Source organism: Dryas octopetala, chromosome 4, assembly GCF_963921425.1.
Source record: "Dryas octopetala chromosome 4, drDryOcto1.1, whole genome shotgun sequence".
Taxonomy (NCBI): Eukaryota; Viridiplantae; Streptophyta; class Magnoliopsida; order Rosales; family Rosaceae; genus Dryas; species Dryas octopetala.
In genome coordinates this window covers 11,746,287-11,768,100 of record NC_141369.1, presented here as the reverse complement: position 1 = coordinate 11,768,100, position 21,814 = coordinate 11,746,287, and the positions used below count along the sequence as shown (strand labels likewise).

The following is a 21,814-nucleotide window of genomic DNA, read 5'->3' as shown; positions in this document are numbered from 1 at the left end:
CTTATAAGCTGTGAAAAGTTTCTTTATCACATATATATATAGTGAAATTAATTCAATTGTGGATTTGTTTGCTAAGATGGGGAGGAATAATTGCACCTTAAAGGATTTGGGAGCGGACGTTTTCTTAGGTTGTGTTGGACTGTTGGGTCGATGTTCTAGTAATGTTATGTGGTTAGGGTATTTTAGAGATTGTTGTTGATAATTAAGTTTGCTCTTTGTATAAAAAATAATAAAGTTGGAAAACCATTAGCTCGATCTATATTAATTTTGAATTATGTAATGTTATTTTATATAATATTGTATGTTTCACATTTACTAATCAACTATTGAGTTTGTCAAGAAAATACTCCTTAATTGTACCTTAAATACTAGACAATGATTGAGTTTGTTCAAGTGTCAAATGAAGATATTAATTGGCGGAGTGGTTTAGAGGTAGAGGTCCTAGAGGACGTCCTTTGTCTCGTTTGTTGAAACTTATGAGTGGCTTTTGTCCAATCTAAAATGATAAGGTTTGGAGGCTACCAAGCTCCAATTCATCACATTTTTTTTTTTTGTTTAAATTTGTCATTTGGATTTAGCCTATACAAGCAGTTCAAAATGCATGCATTTATAAAGATTTCATCTTCCAGACAATTCAATTCATGTGACTTCACCTATTTCCACTATTTTTAAAAAAATTTAATTCAATCAACTTTTTGCTAATATGAATAATACCTACATGAGATAAAGTCATACATTTTAGTTTTCCAATGTTGCCTTTTCCCTGTTGGGACTATTAACTTTTTCTTGACGCCTATTCACATAGCCAAACACAAACCAAATATCTACACACTTTTAGTTTGATTTTGCCCTTCATTCAGATAAATTCTAACATTCCAGTTGAAGCATAAAATAAGAATAATGATCCATTCTAGCATATGAACTATGAAAGTAAACTAGTTCTAAAGGATAGGGACTAAAGAAATGTTAATATATGAACTATGAACAAATAATATAAGAGTTAGTAGTCAATTAGGGTTCTAAATTTGGGACTTTTTTATTTTATAAAATGGTGACCAAAGGCCCAAACGGTCAAAATTAACTAAGCAACAATACGGGCTCTAGCAAGCCCAGCATATTCCTCAAATAACCGCAGCATAGAATGCAGGCCTGAGAGAGGCTGCAAGCCCAATCCCGCTCCAGCAGACACTTACAAAGTTACAAGCACCAATCAAGGAGCCAAGGGGAGATTATGAACATCCAACTGCTTAACCAATGACATTATTTTTTTTTTTTTTATAATAATTCTAGAGATTTTAAATTTGTGTACTGAACTTAAATATTAAATTATGTTGCAGTGTACGTGTCAGTTTTTATTTGTTGTAAATAAATGAGCTTTAAAGTGGACTCATATATGAATCTATAAAATACTGTTACGTAAATTAAGGTTTAAATTTGGTACACAAATTTAAGATATTAAGCATTACTTTTTTTTTTTTTTTTTACTATTACACTTAGGGCTGGGTAAAAATACCGAAATACCGAAAAATATCGATACCGTACCGATTTTATACCGAAAAATACCGATACCGATACCGAAAATACCGATGAATTCGGTAACGGTATTGGTTTACAAAACCCGGTACCGACGGTATACCGATACCGACCGTATATTGAAAAAGTATAATTAAAATAATTCATTTTTATACATTTCTATACTATACTGGTATACCCTAAATATAAAATACTTAGTATTACCTTTCTATATAATTTATAATTTTATATAATACATTTCTAATTTTTTATAATTTATATCAATATGATATAATATTAGGCCACAAGTCACAAGACTCACAACACCCATACAAGAATTTTAAAATATAACATTTACTAATTACAGCCAAAGTTTCAAGTTTTCAACACTAGATTTAAAAAAATATATTTTATTTTTGAAAAAAAAATGAAATTTAAGGGGTGCATATAGAACCCCAGCAAACTTTGGTAGGCTGATCGACTGAGGCCTGGCCCAAAGGAAGCCCATCACTAATGAGGGACAAATTTGACTTTTCCTCAAAAGAAACCCTTGGTTCCTCTTCACTTTGTTTCCTCATGTATCTGCAGAAGAAGGCGCTGCCTTCCTTAACGGCGAGACAAACAGAGTCTCCGGGGAGAAATAAAGCTCGAAATTCTCACATTCAGCTCTCAATTGGCTTTCAGAGAAAAACCCAGAAAATAAAATGGCAAAGCGAGAGCTTCTTTCCAGCACTCTGAGGAACTTAAAGGTAAAAAATAAGAGAAAACAGCTGCACGAAACCTACTCTTTTTCTTTTTCTTTTTCCTTGTTTTCAATTCATCATCACCATCAGCCCCAGCCCCTTCTCCTTCTCTGTCGCACCCCCTCCCTCTCTCCCTCTCTCTGTCTTATCTCTCCCCCTTCTCTGTGATTTTTTTCATTTTGGTTTTGTAGTCGGACCGCCGCTCTCCGACCGATACCGCCACTCTCCGACCGACGCCGAAGTTATCGGTTACCGACCCATATCGGTCGGAATTCGGTACGGGTGTTTCGGTACGGTAACCGTACCGAACCCACCCCTAATTACACTGACTTTAGGTTCAAATATTTCATATATATGTGGGGCCTAATTTCCGCAGATCAAACTCAATGGCTTTTCTTTGATTGACCTTCTGGACTTCTACCCTGAAGCCCTTATCCAAGGCCCAAGAAGAAAGAGAATTAAAGTCCAAACCGCTTAAAACACATGAGCTAATTAAATTTAGAGAAAATTATCCGTTTGGTCCACTTATTATTCCATAAATCTCGTTTTGATCTATAAATTTTTTTAAGTTTCATATTGGTTCACGAATTGTTTGATGTGTTCTATTTTGGTCCAAAATGGACAATTTTGTCCCTCAAAATCAACTCATTGGTACAAAACTGAGGGACAAAATTGTCTGGTTTGAACCAAAATGAAACACTTTAGACAATTCATAAACCAGTATGGAACTTAAAAAAATTTGTGAACCAAAACGAGATTTATAGAATAATAAGTGGACCAAACACATAATTTACTCTTAAATTTATACACAAGATCATTTCCTTAGAAATGATCGTGGGTCACGTCCTTGAAAACGCATATATGATCTCCTTCAGAATCTCAACCACGTCCAACATGCATGGCGGATCATGGAGACGTGGAGATCAAAACACCCGGAGCATCAGGTAAAACAAACTTTATAAATACCAAGATGAGGAGGTATTGAAGGTACGAACTTTTGAATCCAATTAACAATCCTACTAAATTGAGCGAATTCTCAATTAGGTATCGAAGTATCATTGCAGGTACACCACCCCCAAGTTCAACATTCAAGATCAAGGAATATTCACTGTCACTCCAAAGATTAGATTGCTCGATCATTTTTATTGGTTGATTAATTATTCATTCGGGAGATTTTTAGCATCAACAATATATGTTGTGCCTAAGTTGTGCCCAAGCATTATTTTCCTATGTTGTGGTGATAAATAAGATTCAAGTTCCGACTATGCCCCAGGTTGACGAACATCTAAAAGGCACTAGAATTAGAAACATTTTAGGAAAGCTTACATTTTGTAGAAAAAAAAAAAAAAAAACACCGTAAAAATCTTCTATTTTGTTCAAGTGGGTGGGCGTGGGTAACTAATCAGGAATTATCTTAGCAAAAAAAAAAATACCTAGCCAGGAAAATATTAATTTGAACATAGAAATAAACAGAAAATAGTCACTTAAATGTGTTACTTTCTTCTGACAAAAAAAAAATGTGTTACTTCCTAATTTTCTGTGTGATTGCTAGTACTTAGTAGCGTAGTGCCCAAGTCTGAAATCAACCTCTAATATCAATCAAACCCCACCCGACCGTTGCCTTACAAAAAGGAAGTTAAACCCTAAACCCACACGTCTTTTGTTGCCTCTTCTTCTTCCTCTGCATTACACTGTACTATTAAACATTATAGCGTCAAAACCCCAATAGACATTAGTTACTTGTTGTGAAAGAAATGATGAAAAAAGAGGCTGAAGAAGCTGCTTTGGGTCTGTTATGTGGTGAAGAAAAGCACAGCATCATCAGTCACGGAGCCAACTGGTTGAGAGGAGAGCTGCTTGGCAAAGGCGTCTCCGGGTCTGTTTTTCTTGCCACTACCAAGAGACTCAGAAGGCTGATTCGTGATACGACTCCAGTCATGGTGGTGAAATCGGCCGAGGTCTCTGCTTCAGAGTCCATTCAGCGCGAGGCAGAGGTTTTCAGAGCTATCAAGGGCTGCCCTTTTGTTATGGAGTGCTTTGGTGAAGAAATCACATCGTGTGAGAAGAAGGGTGAGGAGGTGGTCTATGACTACAATTTGTTGTTGGAATTCGCCTCCGGAGGCACGCTTTATGATCTAGGGTCCGCGTGGATTGCCTGAATCGGATGTTAGGCGGTATACAAAGTCGATTCTTGAAGGAGTTAAGCATATTCATCAATGTGGTTACATTCACTAGTGATTTGAAGCCCCAGAACATTCTGCTTGTGCCTAGTACTAGTGGTTTCGTGGCAAAGATCTCTGATTTCGGATTGGCCAAGAGAACTAAGGAGAAGGTGTATGGATGGAGAGGCACTCAATGTATCTGTCCCCAGATGCTTTGATTGATAGTGTGCAGGATCAGACTTAATTCTGATATTTGGTCTGTTGGTTGCATTGTGCTTGAGATGCTAACCGGCAAGCGCCCCTGGGAATTGAAGCCTTTTTCGGATCTTGAGGATCTCCTGGACTTGATTGTTGATCAATCTTGCATTCCCAATATTCCTGCTGAAATCTCAGATTCGGGCAAAGATTTCCTCAAGAGTTGCTTTTCCATGAGGTCTTGGGAAAGGTTGACTGCTAAAGAGCTCTTGAATCATCCATTTGTAGCACATCCGAAGCAAGTGGTTAGCTCATCTTTGGGCTATGCAGATAGATGTTGCTCCAAACCAAGTGCAAGGTCTGCCATTGTTTCCAGAATCAAGCCTTTGCCTGCAGGTTTTGTTATACCAGTTGGACAATAGAAGTGACGTTTTTGATTTGATCAACTGAATAAAAATCTTCCACGTTTTATTTTTGTCTCTAAAGTCTTCCATTATTTGGAATCAGTTAATTTAAGTGTGTAAAGATAGAATTCTAGAATGTGATTTATAAACACAGAATTGTACCAAATTAATCATTCAAATTCTACAAATTTCTTTTCTTTATTGTTTTATCTGCTTACTTTTATTTGTCCTACTTTTATTCTGGTTTTGCATAATCTTCCAAGTTGTAGCAGATTGGTTTCTTGGGTTAATTAAGGATGTAGTTAGTCCATTAACTTTGCATTGATGTCTTGCTTAGATCCAATTTTTCCAGTTAGTTTGTTGCAGCCTCACTCAGCTAGATGGTTGTTCCCTTTCAATTGAATTTTGTTTGGTTTCACGTACCGAAGCACATGGATGCCTAGCTTTTTGGTTAGTCTTGTTACTATTTTTTTAGCTTGTTACTAGTTGATTTTGGCTTCGTATTTGACATGTTTGTCATCTCTTCTTTGTTAGGTCTTAAGTCTGTTGTTTTTAGTATCTGAATCTTTTGAATCTCCTAGACTCGACTTAAACAAGTTAAATTTTTTTGCAGTAACTCAGGTGCTATTTGTTGTGTTATGGTTTTGCCAAATTTTTGAATTATAGCAGATTGGTTACTTGGTTATTTTTCTTTAACATAGATATGAATTGCAGTGAGAACCAGTTCAAAATTTATCTTTGAGATTTCCTTTAACATATAAATTACTTGCTGTGACAAAATTTAATATGATCATCTGATTCTGATGGAGAGAAATGAACACATGCATAATACGCCAGTTTGAGTAAATAATCTTTGACTCTTGAGTATAATTTATAGTCCCTTAATATTGCTTCTTGTTTTTTTTTTTTTTAATGGATTGCCTTGATATTGCTTCATAATTGTCTCATGCATAACCTTGTATATAACTAAGGGTTAATTACAATTTATCTCCCAAACTAATGGGAGTTTGCACTTTATTCCTTAAAATAATTTTTTTGACAGCTAACTACCTATATTATGTTCCGTCATACAAAAGACCTTCAACCTGTCAAAAATATAGTCTTCTTTGTTAGTTTTGCACACGTGGTGCTCACGGAGAATGCCACATATGCAAAAATGACGGCCATTTGACTTTTTTGACAAAAGGGTATATGTTTGGAGGGGGAGTGAAATGTAAAAAAATTTAGTTTGTCGTGTTAATCCTAGAACTAATAAATGAGATATTCAATTACATTTCATATTGCATGCAAATGCTAATTTCAAGTAGAAAATATCATCATTAAGAGAGAAAAAAAAAACATTGATGATTTATTCACCTTAAAAAAGAAAAAAGATTAGTGATGACTCAACTTTCCAATAGGTCCAACATGTGGGTTTGAGACATCGTATCCCTATCTCAACTCACATTTTGACTCAATCTTTACTATGCCACGTTATTGACATAGTTTAAATCTAGTTTTCTAAAAATTTTCAAAAAGTTAGCTTTTTAATGGGCTTCTTTAAACGGGCTAGTTTGTGAAAAAATTTCAAAAGACTCTTATTTTTAACAAAAAATGTGACGAAATTGAACAGGGGTCTCACATTGAAATTTTTTTTTAAAATTCAGGTGACACATCTAGTCAAAAAATTTATTAGGTGGTGAAGTGAAAAACGGATCAAAGTTCAGGTAAGTAACATGATAAAAAACCAATAATATATATCTCTTCAAGCACATCTATAAGATACAATAAATCATGCAGATCAAATGACAGACCACAAGCTAATATTTATTTGAACTTCATGAAAGGGCCTTCCACGCACTAATCCCCTTCATAGTTCTAAAAGTTTGAATAGATTATGCTGTCCTGTGCATATCCCCCTTACCCACCCCCAAAACAACATTCTCCAGAAAAAAAGATTGATGAGAGCACTCAGATGAAACATTGAAAAAAGAAGGAAACTTAGAGACAGGTACTCCTAAATTAAGTCCCTAGAGACAGGTGTCAGAAGGCCGCCTAATTTTGCAATAATAACTAATGCAGCAATTTATGAGACTTCAATATTTCAATTCAAATTATGGTGCACCACCACGTTTAATTGTTTTGTATTCTTTTGCTTTGTCTTTGGACCTTGTGCTCCAGTTTTACCCAAAAAAAAATAAACATCTACTACAAACTGGAGATTGGATAAACCGATTATCAATTTATTATTTAATTTGATGTAATACGTACAGGTGAGTGCAAGCATTTTGGCAGCGTCAGTTATATCTATGTACTGCAACAGTGCACTTGCCAGTGAGTCTTTTTTTTTTGGGTAAAATGGGGGCCAGCAGGCCTAAACAAACAAAGCCAGTGAGTCTCTTTTAATTTCATATAATACGTAGGTTTTGCTAGCTATGCAAAACACTGACATTCCTTTTGGAAAGTGATTCCAGCTGGTGAAGGTAGCCATCTGCAGAAATTTGGACATCTTCGATCTCTTCAATTCTCGCAAGTATTTGGATCCGAATTGATGATATCGCGGGCCCGTTTGGATTTAAGAATTTAAAATTTCAAATCTATGTATTGAAACAAATTTCTTTTGGAAACTGTAATAATAAACAAAGTTATACATATCAATCCAGCTGGGTATGAAATTTTTATTTTGTCCAAAGTTGGGTATGCATGTTGAAAGGCAATTTGGCTCACACAAGAGTAGAAATGTTATATTAAACATAGACTTACTTTTATTAAACAAATAAAGTCGACCGTTGAAGTTATATATGGATCAAGGTAGGAGGTGAATCTTCAAGGCAATGACTGGCTCACAAAGACAAGACAAGATGGCGTGAAAATTTTTGGTTTAACTTTTATTAAACAATTTGGTATTTGTGCAATTAAAACAATTTAGCTCATATAAGACAACTAAAAGGTCATGAAAAATTTATTAAACCAAAAAGAAACACGAGGCAAGCACCCCCACAGGGAACAAGCCCAGAAAAATGCGCGTAGCAGCACTTGGCCACTTGCATTCTGCATTGGCCTAACACAAACAAGTCAATATATAAAGTGGGTAGAACAAAGAGCATAGCACGCGCATTCTGCATTTCTTACTTCATATTCTATATTATAGAGTATAGACAATATACTAATTTCATTTTATACTAATTTTATTTATCAGTATTTGTCTCCAGCGTGCATTATATTTATCTTATATCACATGAAACCTACTATATAATTTGGTTTCTTCAATATTTTTTATCAATTTAGTAGATAATATGATAAATAAACATATGGTAAAATTTCATTCAAAATTTCCGTATTTTGATAACAATTTCCATCATTTCCATCAAATTTTTGTCGAAATTTAAAAATTTTCGAAATTTTCGTCGAAATTTCCATCGAAATTTCCATCAAAACTTTCTCGAAACCCGAAATTTTATTCCTTGGTTGAAAGAAAGAGAAAAAGGAACAAAGTGGGTTGTGAAAAATAAAAAGTAAAGGAATAGATAAAGCCGAGATAAAAGGTGGGAGACAAATATATATGTTTTTCTTCAATCCAGCACTCAACAACATAATTAAGGTAGGTAACGCTTTTAATGATACTTTAAATTAGGCCACTAATAAAAAATTTAAAAGTTCTTAGAAATCGCCATGCTCGTGCATATAAGGTCAATTGTGCTTTTTTTCTTGGAAAAAATATATTTTTAGTCCTTGTGTTTTACCTTGTAATCAATTTTAGCCCTTGTGTTTTCAAAATTGTCAATTTGGTCCATGTGTTTATGTTTGCAAGCAATTTTAGTCCACCACCACCAATTGTGGTGGTGGGTTTGTGGTAGATTTCAGCTATTATGCCCAATAGAGAGAGATAAAGAAAGCTGATGGGGTAGAGAGAGATGGAGGGGGTGAGGATGGTGGTAGTGTGTTGCTGTCAATGGTGAAAGGGAATAGATGGATGATTTCGGTGGTGATGGGCTAAAATTGCTTGCAAACATAAACACAGAGACCAAATTGGCAATTTTGAAAACACAAGGACCAAAATTAATTATAAGGTAAAACACATGAACTAAAAATGCATTTTTCCCTTTTTTCTTTGTCCTGTAATCTCAATCATTGTTTTTTTACTTGTCGGTTGTTAAAATTATATTATATGTTATCACCAAAAAATATTATATTATATTATGAAAGAAGGACAAGATTTTATTTAGAGAAATTTTATTCAATAATCCATTTAAATACCCCTTAAACTTTTTTGGCCACTTAGTCCCAAAATTAACTATAATGACCCTTTTGCTTGTGAAATATCCATAATACCTTCCATATAAAACATTTTTTTTTTCTCCCCTTTCTATTCCCCAGCCAACCACTGCCCCATCACCGTTGCACCACTCGTCGGCCCAGCCATCGGCGCCCCCATCCCCTGCAGTAAACCCAGCAAATGCAGCAAACCTAGCAGATGCAGCAGCAAACTCAGAAAAATCCAATAAAAAAAACCCACGTCGTTCAGCAAAACTCACAAAAAAATCTAGAAAATGGTTGATTCTTTGAGAAATCAGACCTATCAAAACCCATAAAATTTTCAAATCTGGTTGAATTTATGGTCACCATATAGTCGAATTTATGGTCGCCACAAGGCTATAGCACATTCCACCATGTGACAATCACAAATTCGACCATGTGGCGACCACAAATTCGACCAGATCTGGGTTTTCAAAATTTTTTTTTTTCAGATTTGGGTTGGGAGAAAAGATGATGAGTCATTGGTCGGTGCCCACCACCATCCTCCACCTCCCCCACCGACATCTCATCTTTGTCTCTCTCTCTCTCTCTCTCTCTCTCTCTCTCTCTCTCTCTCTCTCTCTCCCTTCCCTCTCAACCCATTTAGAGAAAAACCCAGATCTAGGTTTTCAAATTTTGTTTTTTGTTTTTTTTAGATTTGGGTTGAGAGAGAAGGGAAGAGAGATAGAGAGAGGAGATGATGGGCATTGGTCGGTGATGGAGGTCGCTCTCCATGGTTGCTGCATGAAGAAGGTGGAGGAAGGTTTGGTTGCTACAGTAGCTCGCCACATGGTCTACATTTGGACTGCTTGGTCGCCACAAGGTATTTGTATAGGGGTGTTTTGGTCTGAAAAATACAAAAATGTCATTATAGTTAATTTTGAGGCTAAGGGGTCAAAAAAGTTTAATTGGTATTTAAAAGGGTTATTGAATAAAATTTCTGTTTTATTTATGTACCCCATAGCACAATTATTTCTATTTTCTCAGCATTACCAAACACAGAAAGAAAATCTTACATTCTCTTTTCTATGAAAAATGCATAAAAATTGAGTTCACAATAATTCAATTATGTGAACCAAATAGGCCGTTAGTGTTTAAGTCTTGAGTTTTAGGCGGAGACCAAAACTTGGGAACATTAATTAAGCCGCTTTGTTGTATAGTAGTAGATACAACCCTGATATATTATATCGATCTATTTTAATTTTTTTTTTTTTTATTTTGGTTAATGATGACTAAAATAAGTACACATAACAGATGCCAAATAAAGTTAGGCGGTGATGCATCACCCATTTAAATCGGTAAGCAAATTTACTCTGGTGGACTAACAGTACTATAGTGTGAAACAGACCAAAAAAGAAAAATAGTGTGAAAGCGTTTCTGTTTTTATTCCTACTACGTAGACCCTTGTGCTTGAAAATGAATGGCGGTGCGTGACTTATCTTAAAACTCCTCAGTATACAGCCAATTGTGGGGGACCAGCATATATTGCAATCCTTTGCAAGCGGCGATGCATTATTGGCTTAACACAAATGGGAAATTTCCCACTACTGTTTTTAAGTAAAGTTGTTATAACTTATAACAGCAGTGCGAAATTATGGAGGAAATCAAATAAAGATTCATACTGGAAAAGCAAAAAGATAATGCTGAAAATTTTCATCAAAGTTCAATCTTCAAAGAAAGAGAAAAAGGAACAGATAAAGGCAATAAAAGAGAGTTCTTCAAGGAACTATTAACAGATAAATGCTGAATGTTAGCTTGAAACTAGCTAGAGCTCTTCAAGGAAGTATTAACAGACACTAAGACAGAGACTCAAAGAGAGTCCAAGAGTTTGTTGAAGAGTCATCTACAAGGCATGATTACCCCAACTCCCTTTCTCTTTTGTAACAACACAAAGTCATACCCACTATTTTGTCTCATTAGAGCGTGAGGATTGTTTTTGAAAATCATGTTTAACCATAATATTTCAGAGCTATTTAACTATTGCAGCAATTTATGAGACTTCAATATTTCAATTCAAATTATGTTGCATGCACCACCACGTTTAATTGTTTTGTATTCTTTTGCTTTGTCTTTGGACCTTGTGCTCCAGTTTTACCCAAAAAAAATAAACATCAACTACAAACTGGAGATTGGATAAACAAATTATCAATTTATTATTTGATTTGATGTAATACGTACAGGTGAGTGGAAGCATTTTGGCAGTCAAATCTCTACAAGTACTTGATCTGCCTTAATATATTTGTTTCTATTTCTTCAAGCTTTAATTTAGTAATAACTAGAAAGGAGATCAAAACAGAATTACAGTGCCTATTGCAAGATGCAAAAATTTAGTATTCATATTGTTGGAACTTAAAAGGGAGCTTACGTGGATCATAAGTTCATGCAATATGATTAGCATCAATGTGAAAATCATATGCAGGCAAATGATAATTTATGGTCAGGAAATCTGGAGGTCGTATGCCTCAAAGTGGTTTTTGAGTTCTTGTTTTATGGTGTTGAGGACAGGTGGAGTCCCCCGAGTAGTACTCCTTAATGGTGTTATGTTGTGCACAACTTTCCACATACACAATTGTGATCATTTAACTACAAGTAGAGTTGTTATAACAGTAGTGGGAAATTATGGAGGAGAACAAAGAAAGAGTAATAAAATAGCTATAATAATGGAAAAGGCAAAAGAGAGTGATGAAAATTCAGAGAGAAGAAAAACAAGTTAAAAGAAAGAGAAAAAGGAACAAAGTGGGTTGTGAAAAATAAAAAGTAAAGGAATAGATAAAGCCGATAAAAGGTGGGAGACAAATATATATATGTTTTTGTTCAATTCAGCACTCTACAGCACAATTAAGGTGGATAACGCCTTTAATGATACTTTAAATTAGGCCACTAATAAAAAATTTAAAAGGTTCTTACAAATGGGAAATTTCCCACTACTGTTTATAAGTAGAGTTGGGAAATTATGGAGGAAATCAAATAAAGATTCATACTGGAAAAGCAAACAGATAAAGTTGAAAATTTTCATTAAAGTTCAATCTTCAAAGAAAGAGAAAAAGGAACAGATAAAGGCAATAAAAGGTGGGAGACAAATATATACGTTTTTCTCATTTAGGTGCCCCACAGCACAATTATTTCTACCGCGTGTACTTGTCAATTTTCATTATAATTTAATTTAATTCAACCAAAAAATATTAGAAAAATTGGGCCAAGACATTCAACAACTCACTCAGTCACTCTATATGAAGTGGTTAAGAGAAAGACGGTAGCACGCCCGCCATTCTGCATTTGCTACTTGTTATTTCTCTATCTCTCTCTTTTTCATTCTCACTCAGTTTCAAACTTTCTCCTCAACAATATGGCTGAAGCACTCGTTAATGTACTCCTGGAACGTTTGGCTTCAATCACAATTGACAAGGTCGGCCGAGAGCTGAAACTAGTCAAAGATGTTGGCAAAGAAGTTGCAAATCTCACCCACAATCTCCAACTTATTCAAGATGTGCTCGAGGATGCAGAACAGAGACAAGTGAAGGAGGCCAACGTGAGACGTTGGCTGAGTGAGCTGAAAGAAGTTTCCAACGAGATAGACAACGTGTTGGATGAGTGGAGCACTGAAATTCTAAAACACCAAATTCTGAAACAAGATGAGGAGGAAACTCAAAAAGCTCCTCTTACTAAGAAGAAGGTACGTTTCCACATTCCCTCCTCTTTTTCTTCGGGCAAAGTCAAGAAAGTCCTTCATCGCCGTAACATTGCTAAGAGGATTGTAGATCTAAATGAAAGGTTAAATAAGATTGCTGATAACAAACAAAAGTATAACTTTCAAAACACAGAAAGACGCGGAGGTGAACAACTTGGACGACAAAAGACTTCTTCTCTTGAAGATATATCGTTTGGTCGAGAAAATGAAAATATAAGTTTAGTAACCAAGTTGGTAAATGAGAGTAGTCAAGAAACCCTTATCATCCCTATCATAGGGATGGGAGGAACTGGAAAGACAAGTCTCTCCCAACTAGCCTTTAACCATCAAAGCGTCAAAGCTCATTTTGATTTGAGAATATGGGTTTGTGTCTCAGACCCTTTTGATGAGATCAAAATTGCCAAAGCTATCCTTGAAGGTCTTTTTGAAAAGGATGTGTCAAATATAAATGAATTCGAAACTTTAGTGCAACGTATAAAAGAAAGGATTCAGGAAAGGAAATTCCTTCTTGTCCTAGATGATGTGTGGAATCCAAAGCCTAGACAGTGGGAAGAACTAAGCAAACTTCTGCGCAATGGAGGTATAGGCAGTACCATCTTGGTGACCACACGAAAGGTGGAGGTTGCTAAGATGATGGGAGCAAACAAGAACATAATCCATTTAGAAGGGTTAAGTGAAAAAGATTGTCGGTCATTGTTCTATTACTTTGCGTTCAGTGATTGGAAAAGAGACAACCTTAAAATGTTTGAAGTTGTTGGCAATGATATTGTAAAAAAGTGTAAGGGGTTGCCTCTTGCTGCAAAGACTTTAGGCAGTCTCATGTGCAGTAAGAAAAAATTGAAAGAATGGCAAGATGTTTTGAACAGTAAGATATGGGAATTAAAAGAGTTCGAGCAAGAGGTTTTCCAACCGCTATTACTAAGTTACTATGATTTGACCCCAGCGATTAGACGTTGTCTTTTATATTGTGCTATTTTTTCAAAAGATTTTGAGATTTATAAAGATAATTTGATTGAGTTGTGGATGTCGCAAAATTATCTCGATGTTGAAGGAAAAAAAGAGCAAAAGAAAATAGGTCAAGCATATTTTGATGACTTAGTAATGCGGTCTTTCTTCCAAGATTTTAAGAGAAATGATGATGAAGATATAATAAGTTGCAAAATGCATGATATTGTACATGATTTTGTGCAGTATTTGACCAAGAACGAATGCTTTATTATGGAGATTAAGGATTCTAATGAGAGAATAGAGCTGCCAGATGATAACATTCTTCATTTGACTATAATGTTTGCGTCTGAGGGCCCATTTCCTATTTCTCTTTGCAAATTTAAATTTCTACGAACATTCACAACTTTTGATTCGAAAGTTACTACCATTGGGCCAGAATTAATTTTGCAATTGAAATTTGTGAGGACAATAAATTTGAGTGATAGCGGTGTCAAAAAAATTCTTGAAGAAATTAATAAATTAATACATTTGAGGTATCTTGATTTATCTGACAATGAAGATTTGAAGGCATTACCCGATGCTATAGGTGAATTATTCAACTTGCAAACCTTGCGAATTGATAGGTGTTGGCGTCTCAAAAAAGTACCCGATATGGGAAGGCTAATTAAATTAAAGCATCTTCATGTTAAGGGCACTCTGGGTGCAAACATAAAAGGCATTGGGAGATTAAGAAATTTGCAAACGGTAGATGAGTTTCATGTGGGTGCGGATAATGAAGGAGGATTGAAGTTAGAAGATTTGAAAAACTTGGACCACCTTCAAGGGAGTCTTGAGATTACACACATAGGGTGTATAGAAGATGCGAGTCAGGCTGAGAAAGCACAATTGGTGAATAAGAAAGACCTCCTTCATTTGCTACTGTAAAAACGATGGAGAAATACTGAATGCCTTACAACCACATCCAGGTTTGGAATCTTTAGACATCAGGAATTGTTATAACACCCCCTCGTCTCCCAATTGGCTGATGTCTTTACAAAACTTGAGAAAGCTTCATTTTCATATTCGAGATTGCACGTTTTTGCCTCCTTTGGGGAAATTGTCATCTCTGGAATCTCTGCAAATTTCGAGCTGTAGAAAGATTGGAAAGATAGGAGTTGAGTTTTTGGGATTAATAGACGACAAGCAAACATCATCATCATCATCGTCACAGTCACAGACTTTGTTCCCCAAATTGAAACAACTCATATTCTACTACATGTATGCTTGGGAAGAGTGGGAAGGAGTGGAAGGGTGGAGGGAAGAGGAGGATTCTGATGATCAGATTACAATAATGCCCTCCCTCTCTTGCCTGGAATTTAATTATTGTCGAAAGCTAGAAACACTGCCCAACTTCCTGCGGAAGACACCACTACAGAATTTGGAGATCTGGTCGTCTCCATTTCTTGAACGTTGTTGGGACAAGATTTCTCACACCACAAACATCAAAGTGAATGGAGACGGAGTTGGGCGGACTTTACAGAAAGACGGAGTTGGGATCCAGCAAGACAGATGAATCCTCATTCATCTGAGCTTTGCATCTTCGGTGAGTGAGGAGCTCTGCCAATCTCCATCATCCAGCTCTGCTACATCTTCTTGTAAGTAAACTCTTATTTATTTATCTAATTCTATGCCAAATATTCAGATATTAATTAATACAATCCCTACTAGCCTGCCATGATTTCATTTTACCAAAAACTAATGTCAAATGTATAATTGAATGGCAGCTATCCTGTTTTGCTATATATATTACAAAAACTGACATTCCTATATTACAAAACTGACATTCCTTTTGGAAATTGATTCCCTGGTGAGGGTGTTGGAATGCCTCCGCTTCTAGATACGAAATTTTAAATAAATCGTTAGATAATTTGGAATTGATTATTTTCTTTTTATTCAGGTTATAGACAAGTCCTCTAATTATTTTCTTTTTATATATCCAGCTTAATGGCATTGGAGTTGTCAAGTTCATCTGGTGCTACTTTGGTAAGCTAAATATCATATCTTGAAGTTCTTGGTTTATGAATGTTTGTGGCATGGACAGCTGTATTCATATTGTTCACTTTCAAATACTCTGCATTTTACTTTTTTTACTTCCTATATTATAAAATTGTATGTTTCCTGTATTAAAAAAAAAAAAATTACTCTGCAATGTGCATTGTCGGTCACTGAAAAAAATTTAATTTTGCCTTCCAGATTTTATAATGTTAAATATTTGAATTTTAAACTGGTTTCTACCGGCCCAACTCCCACAATCCAATCATCAAACTTGATTGATGATAATCATGCATGCAGTAATATTACCATTGTTTTAGTCATTGCATCTTCCTTCCGCAATCCAATTGACTATAGATGATATATAACTTTGCATCATAGTAATGGTCTCATTCCTATTGGTCTCTTTTAATTCAGACTTCAACTTCTCTTGAAACAAGAAAAACTTTTGTTAGAGGAAAGGCCTTGCGGACAGCTCATTTTGAAATATCAGTTTGTAACATGGTGAGCTTAATGCCTCAGATGGTTTTCTCAAGAGATTAATGTCACATAAGAACTCATTTTAAACTGAATTGGGCAATTCCCATGTGTCTTATGTATTTTTTGAATTTATAAAATTATTTAGAATTACAATTACCTTATTTGTCTGATTGGTTATTCTTAGGTTATACATTGAAGGTAGTGATGCATATATATATATATATATCTGATATCATAAGCATGCGAGTTTCTTTCTCAATGTTTTCTTAAGCATATATTACATGCAGTTCATTCTTGATATATATCATGAGGACCTGAACGATTTCTTATAGTTATCATTTACTTTGATGTAAAACGGTGCAGTTTCCAGTGTGTCAAGGGAATGCAAGGTTTTGCTAGCACTGACATTACTTTTCTGGAAAATTATTCCCTGGTGAAGGTGGCTATCTATCTGCAGTAACCATTGGACAAGAGAGGAGCGCATGAAGAAAAAGAGAAGGCCAAGCCAGCAATCAATATTCTTAGTCGGTTTTCGACATTTATCTTCTCTCTTGCTAGTATGTGTTTGGAAATGCTTCAGATAAGGTGGTCAAGCTTAGTTGGGTGGCTATCTATCGATGTGTGTGGGTGAGGATTTTGATCGACGAGTTGGGCAGGGAATTCTGAACCCTGCCACCACCACCTGGTTTTATTCCCTTTAGTTTGCTATGTTTATTTCTTTCCTGCTGTTGTTTGTTTTTTTAGTCTTTTGTTTTGGCAATGGGCCGGGTGCCATCCCCCCATAGCCTCCTTTCCCTGTATTTCTATTGTGACTAATAAATGTATTAGTCATCAAATTTTAATTCTTTATTTGATTTTATCTATTTCAACCCGTGAACATTTTCAATGTATGTATTTTGAGAAATTTAAAAATTAACCCCTGGTATTGGGTCTGGTCTCTTTTTCATTTGTTTCTCTTGCAGCTAATATTTTCTACAACATTGCTAGCAGAGTTACAACGAAGGTGAACTTATTTGGCAATGGCCTGATGGCCAGCATCAAAGAATTCTTGTCAAATGTTTGTTCTGCTTCCTTTCGTAGCAGGTTTGCAAACAAACAAAGAATCGAATTTCTTGTTGCCAGAACAAAATGGTGTCACCAGAGATTCTTTCATGTTGTTTGAATATCGGTACCTTAAATCTTTTTGCACATGAAACTTAGTTATATTTGTGTGGGCATGGTTAAAACCGAGTGCCTAAAACTTTTTGTCATGCCTAAATCTTACTAATTCTATGGGTTTGATGATCCAACTTAGTTGAGTTAATGAATGATACACATGTTGTACTAGATTCAGCCTCCAATGAGTGTGACAGTAAAACTTGACGTTAACATTATCGTTGATTGTAATTAGTTAGATACTATTGGTGTAACAACATCAATTCCAAATAATAAGTTGGTATTGTACATGTGTTGGTTATATATATATATCATGTTTGGGGTTAGATGAGGCTGGTATTAGATTGGATTGGTAATGATATAAAAGATTTTAGGGCAAATTACACAAAAGTACCTCAATTAACCACCCTATATCACTTGAATACCTCAATAAAAAAAAGTTGCTCGTAGGTACCTCAATTACTGACTTTGCACACCCAGGTACCTTCGTCAACTTTTCCGTCAGGCCTGCCGTTAATTGCCTACGTGGCACACTAGAAACATGCCACGTGGACAAAAAAATAAAAAAATGAACTAATTATTTAAAAAAACAAAAAACAATTAAAAACTCAAAAACTAAAAAACTAAAAAAAAAAAACAAAAAAAAAATGGAGTTGCAAGGGCTAGCTCCCAGCCTCCCTCCGCCTCCCACCCCTCCCAGCCATCCCCCCCTCCGACCCCAGCTACCCTGCCGCCGATCCACCCACCACGCCGCCGACCCACTCGACCACTCACCCCCTCTCTCCTCTCTCTGCCTCACTCTCTTTCTCTCTCCTCGCCCCTCACTTTCTCTCTCTGCCTCGCTCTCTCTCTCTCCCCGACCGAGCCACCCACCCCCTTTCCCTCCCCTTCCATCTCCTCTCTCTCTACCTCACACTCTCTCTCTCTCTCTCTCTCTCTCTCTCTCTCTCTCTCCCCGAAACCCCAGCCCCGACCCGCCCGCCCTGAGCTCCACCTTCGTTCAGATCTATAAGAGAGAGAGAGAAACAGAGGGAGAGAGAATGACAGAAAGAGAGAGATGAAGCTGGTGGCCGGAGAGGGGAGGGAGGTGGGTGGTTCACTGGGGGAGGCAAAGGGAGGAGGGGGTGGGTCACTAGGCTCGGGCTGGGCTTAGGCTGGGGTTTCGGGGGGAGAGAGAGAGAGAGAGGAGAGAGGCGTGGAAAGAGAGGGGGTGGGTCGGCGGCGTGGTGGCTAGGGTCAGCGGCAAGGTGGCTGGGGTCGGAGGGGTGGTTGGCTGGGTTGGGTGGGTCTCAGAGGGAGGGGTGGGAGGCGGAGGGAGGCTGGGAGCTAGCCCCTGCAACTCCATTTTTTTTGTTTTTTTGTGTTTTGTTTTTTTTAGTTTTTGAGTTTTTAATTTTTTTTTTGTTTTTTTAAATAATTAGTTCATTTTTTAAAATTTTTTTTATTTTTTTGTCTACGTGGCATGTTTCTAGTGTGTCACGTAGGCAATTAACGGCAGGTCTGATGGAAAAGTTGACGGAGGTACCTAGGTGTGCAAAATCAGTAATTGAGGTACTTACGAGCAACTTTTTTTTATTGAAGTACTCAAATGATATAGGGTGGTTAGTTGAGGTACTTTTGTGTAATTTGTCCAAGATTTTATATCATGGAATTAATTAGAGTTGTACTATGGACTTTGGTTGGAGATAAAAGTGCTTGGAACCCTAGTTTGGATTAAATATATAATAATTATTGAATAGCTTAATAGAGGCTCCTTCCGTTGAGGTATATCTCATCTTAAATATAATGAAGTACGGCTTGTGGAACCCATTCCGCATTGTAATTTGATGATCGAAGTCGTCTATTTTCTAAGTCTCTATACAAGCATCATCCTTGCAAAATTAGGTAAATCGGAAATCATTAAGACATCTAATTGTGATAGAATAAATAGACGAATATATGAATTCCATTAACATTTGAAATGATGACTCTTTAAACAAATGGTTAAATGATTTCCGATTTATCTAATTTTTGCAAGGATGATTCTTGTATATAGACTTAAAAAATTGACAGCTTTGATCATCGAATTACAATGCAGAGTGTAGCTTGGGTCCTACAAGTTATACCTCATCATGTTTAAGTTGAAGTGTACCTCAACAGAAAGAGTCTGTAGCATAATGGATATATATATATATATTGGTTGAATTTTCTTTACGGAAAATGTACGTACGTGTATATAAACAAAGAAATTTGGAAGAATAAGAGGACATTAAGAACATGGGGGTGGGTTAGTTGCATGTGGTGGTTGAATTAATATTTGAAGATTATCTTTCTTTCTTTGGGACTATATAGTATGTATGGGGCCTACTACTAACATGCGCGGTGGCTGATACATGTGTTCAAGGAAAGGAAGTACTTCAAGACTCATCAAGAGCCTTTTAAAATACCTCTCTCCCTTTTCCGACCTAATTCTGACATTATAAGAAATGTGAACAAATGTCTTTTTTATTGGTTGCACAGAAATGTGTGGCATTTGGAAACTTTAGTTCCTATTGCCCAATTGTCACTCATTTTTGTTAAAATCGAAGCACTTTAGTCCCTATTGCCTAATTGTCACTCTTTTCTAAGTAACCAATGAAAATGGCCTCTACTCACATTTCTTGTAGTGTGATCACCACCATTAATTCCCTCTTTAATTTTTCTTTTCCAATAATAACAATAATAATATACTTTTGGTGGTAAATATTGATGCCAATTCAATTGACCATTATAATGAGAAACTAGTCAAAGTTTCGATCTTTTGAACATGCATTAGTGTTTTTAATTTTTTTTTATATTTTTAACTAAAGATAGGCTGAAGAAATATCAGTAGACCAATTGATAATTGATATAATTCATAGTGCCGTGATATTGCTTCTCGTGTTTTTTTATGGGGTCCCTTAATATTGCTTCATTGTCTTATTCATAACCTTAATTTAGAATTCAGTATAATAAATACAGTCAAACCATAGATCCAAAATTATCACATATATGTATGCAACATAACAATAAGGAGTTCCTACTTTGCTACATGTATTTAGATTCTTTCATATACTTATTTTTACTTGTTTTAATTTTAACTATATATTACAAATTCAGAAGTAATATATGAACAAACAAACCGAGAATTCAAATCCTCTTACATACCTTAATTCATAGTTGCAACAATGTTGACATTGTTTTTTATTTTTTAAAGATCTAATAAATGAAGGTGTTTGTGGATAAATCCACATAGATTCAATGGCCAATCACAGACCAACACGTGACACACCAGGTCCCATTTTTGCTCTGACTTTTCAATGGTCAACTTGATCAGACCCAGCCATCTATGTCATCATCTCAGCTTAGCAATGCCAACAACATGTACATATGAGATCGGCTCTTACCTCCGGGTTACCCATGTCCGATCCGAACTAACATTGGGATCCACCAGAAATTCGAGAGATCATCTTTTTCGGATACCATCAGTTCGGCTCGGATTTGGAGATCATCTTTCTCCAGTCACATCTCAACCATTAAACATTCTATTAGAACCTGGAACATCACTTCCAAAGTCTTCAGCTCGGATCGGCTCGACCAGACGAGATTATGCTTGTATAGCTAGAATCGGCTCGCCCAGATGAGATGACGATTGTACAACTCACCTTGGCTCGGCTCGGCTCGGCTCGGGCCAGATCATCATTTTGTTGATCAAACTAGACAAAATGATCATTGTACATGAGACATTTACAAAGTCATATATTCAGCTCGGCTCGGATGTTCTAATCCACCGCCTCAAAGATCCTACGTGACATCTTGACCAGTCAACGGTTGACATGGTCAGCCACCCCAATCGTCTTATCACTTTGGCTTGGTCAATCGATCACGATCAGACTTGTTTTGACAATCTTGTCATCTCCGAATCATCTCGACCATTTGGTTCGGCTCGGCCCAATGCCCTACTCTTCTAATTTGGCACATCTTACTGCCTCATACATGGAAGATTCATATATGACATGTGTTCGGCTCGGCCTAGGAACTGCCTCCTGTCGATCCGAACCAATCAACACTGTTTCTCTACACTTGGAGAAATCCATCATGAAGTGGACACCCGGTTCGGCTCGGCCTTTGGTAATCATCCTCTCAAATTCTAGTCACAGCTAATTACGACTTGAAATGATCACTACCTACCGGATTGGCTCGGCCGGCTTGTCCATGTTCGAT

At 36.3% G+C, this 21,814-nt stretch overlaps 1 protein-coding gene and 1 pseudogene across 6 annotated transcripts; both read left to right on the top strand.

The window, feature by feature from the left end:
* Positions 1–4,009: 4,009 nt before the first annotated feature.
* Positions 4,010–5,034, top strand: LOC147286842 (mitogen-activated protein kinase kinase kinase 20-like; annotated as a pseudogene).
* Positions 5,035–12,532: 7,498 nt separating this feature from the next.
* On the top strand, positions 12,533–17,354 carry LOC147286841 (putative disease resistance protein RGA4). 6 transcript variants are annotated; one of them, XM_086242673.1, is made up of 4 exons: positions 12,533–15,561; positions 15,907–15,949; positions 16,376–16,462; positions 16,802–17,354. In XM_086242673.1, the coding sequence occupies exon 1, from the start codon at positions 12,638–12,640 to the stop codon at positions 14,849–14,851; it is 2,214 nt and encodes a 737-aa protein (XP_086098799.1). In that variant the 5' UTR covers positions 12,533–12,637; the 3' UTR covers positions 14,852–15,561; positions 15,907–15,949; positions 16,376–16,462; positions 16,802–17,354. The 6 variants fall into 6 exon arrangements, with proteins under 6 accessions (XP_086098799.1, XP_086098804.1, XP_086098801.1 ...); XM_086242678.1 differs by lacking the exon at positions 16,376–16,462 and having other exon boundaries at positions 12,533–12,964; positions 16,878–17,354; XM_086242675.1 differs by lacking the exon at positions 16,376–16,462 and having other exon boundaries at positions 16,896–17,354.
* The last annotated feature ends 4,460 nt before the right edge of the window (positions 17,355–21,814 follow it).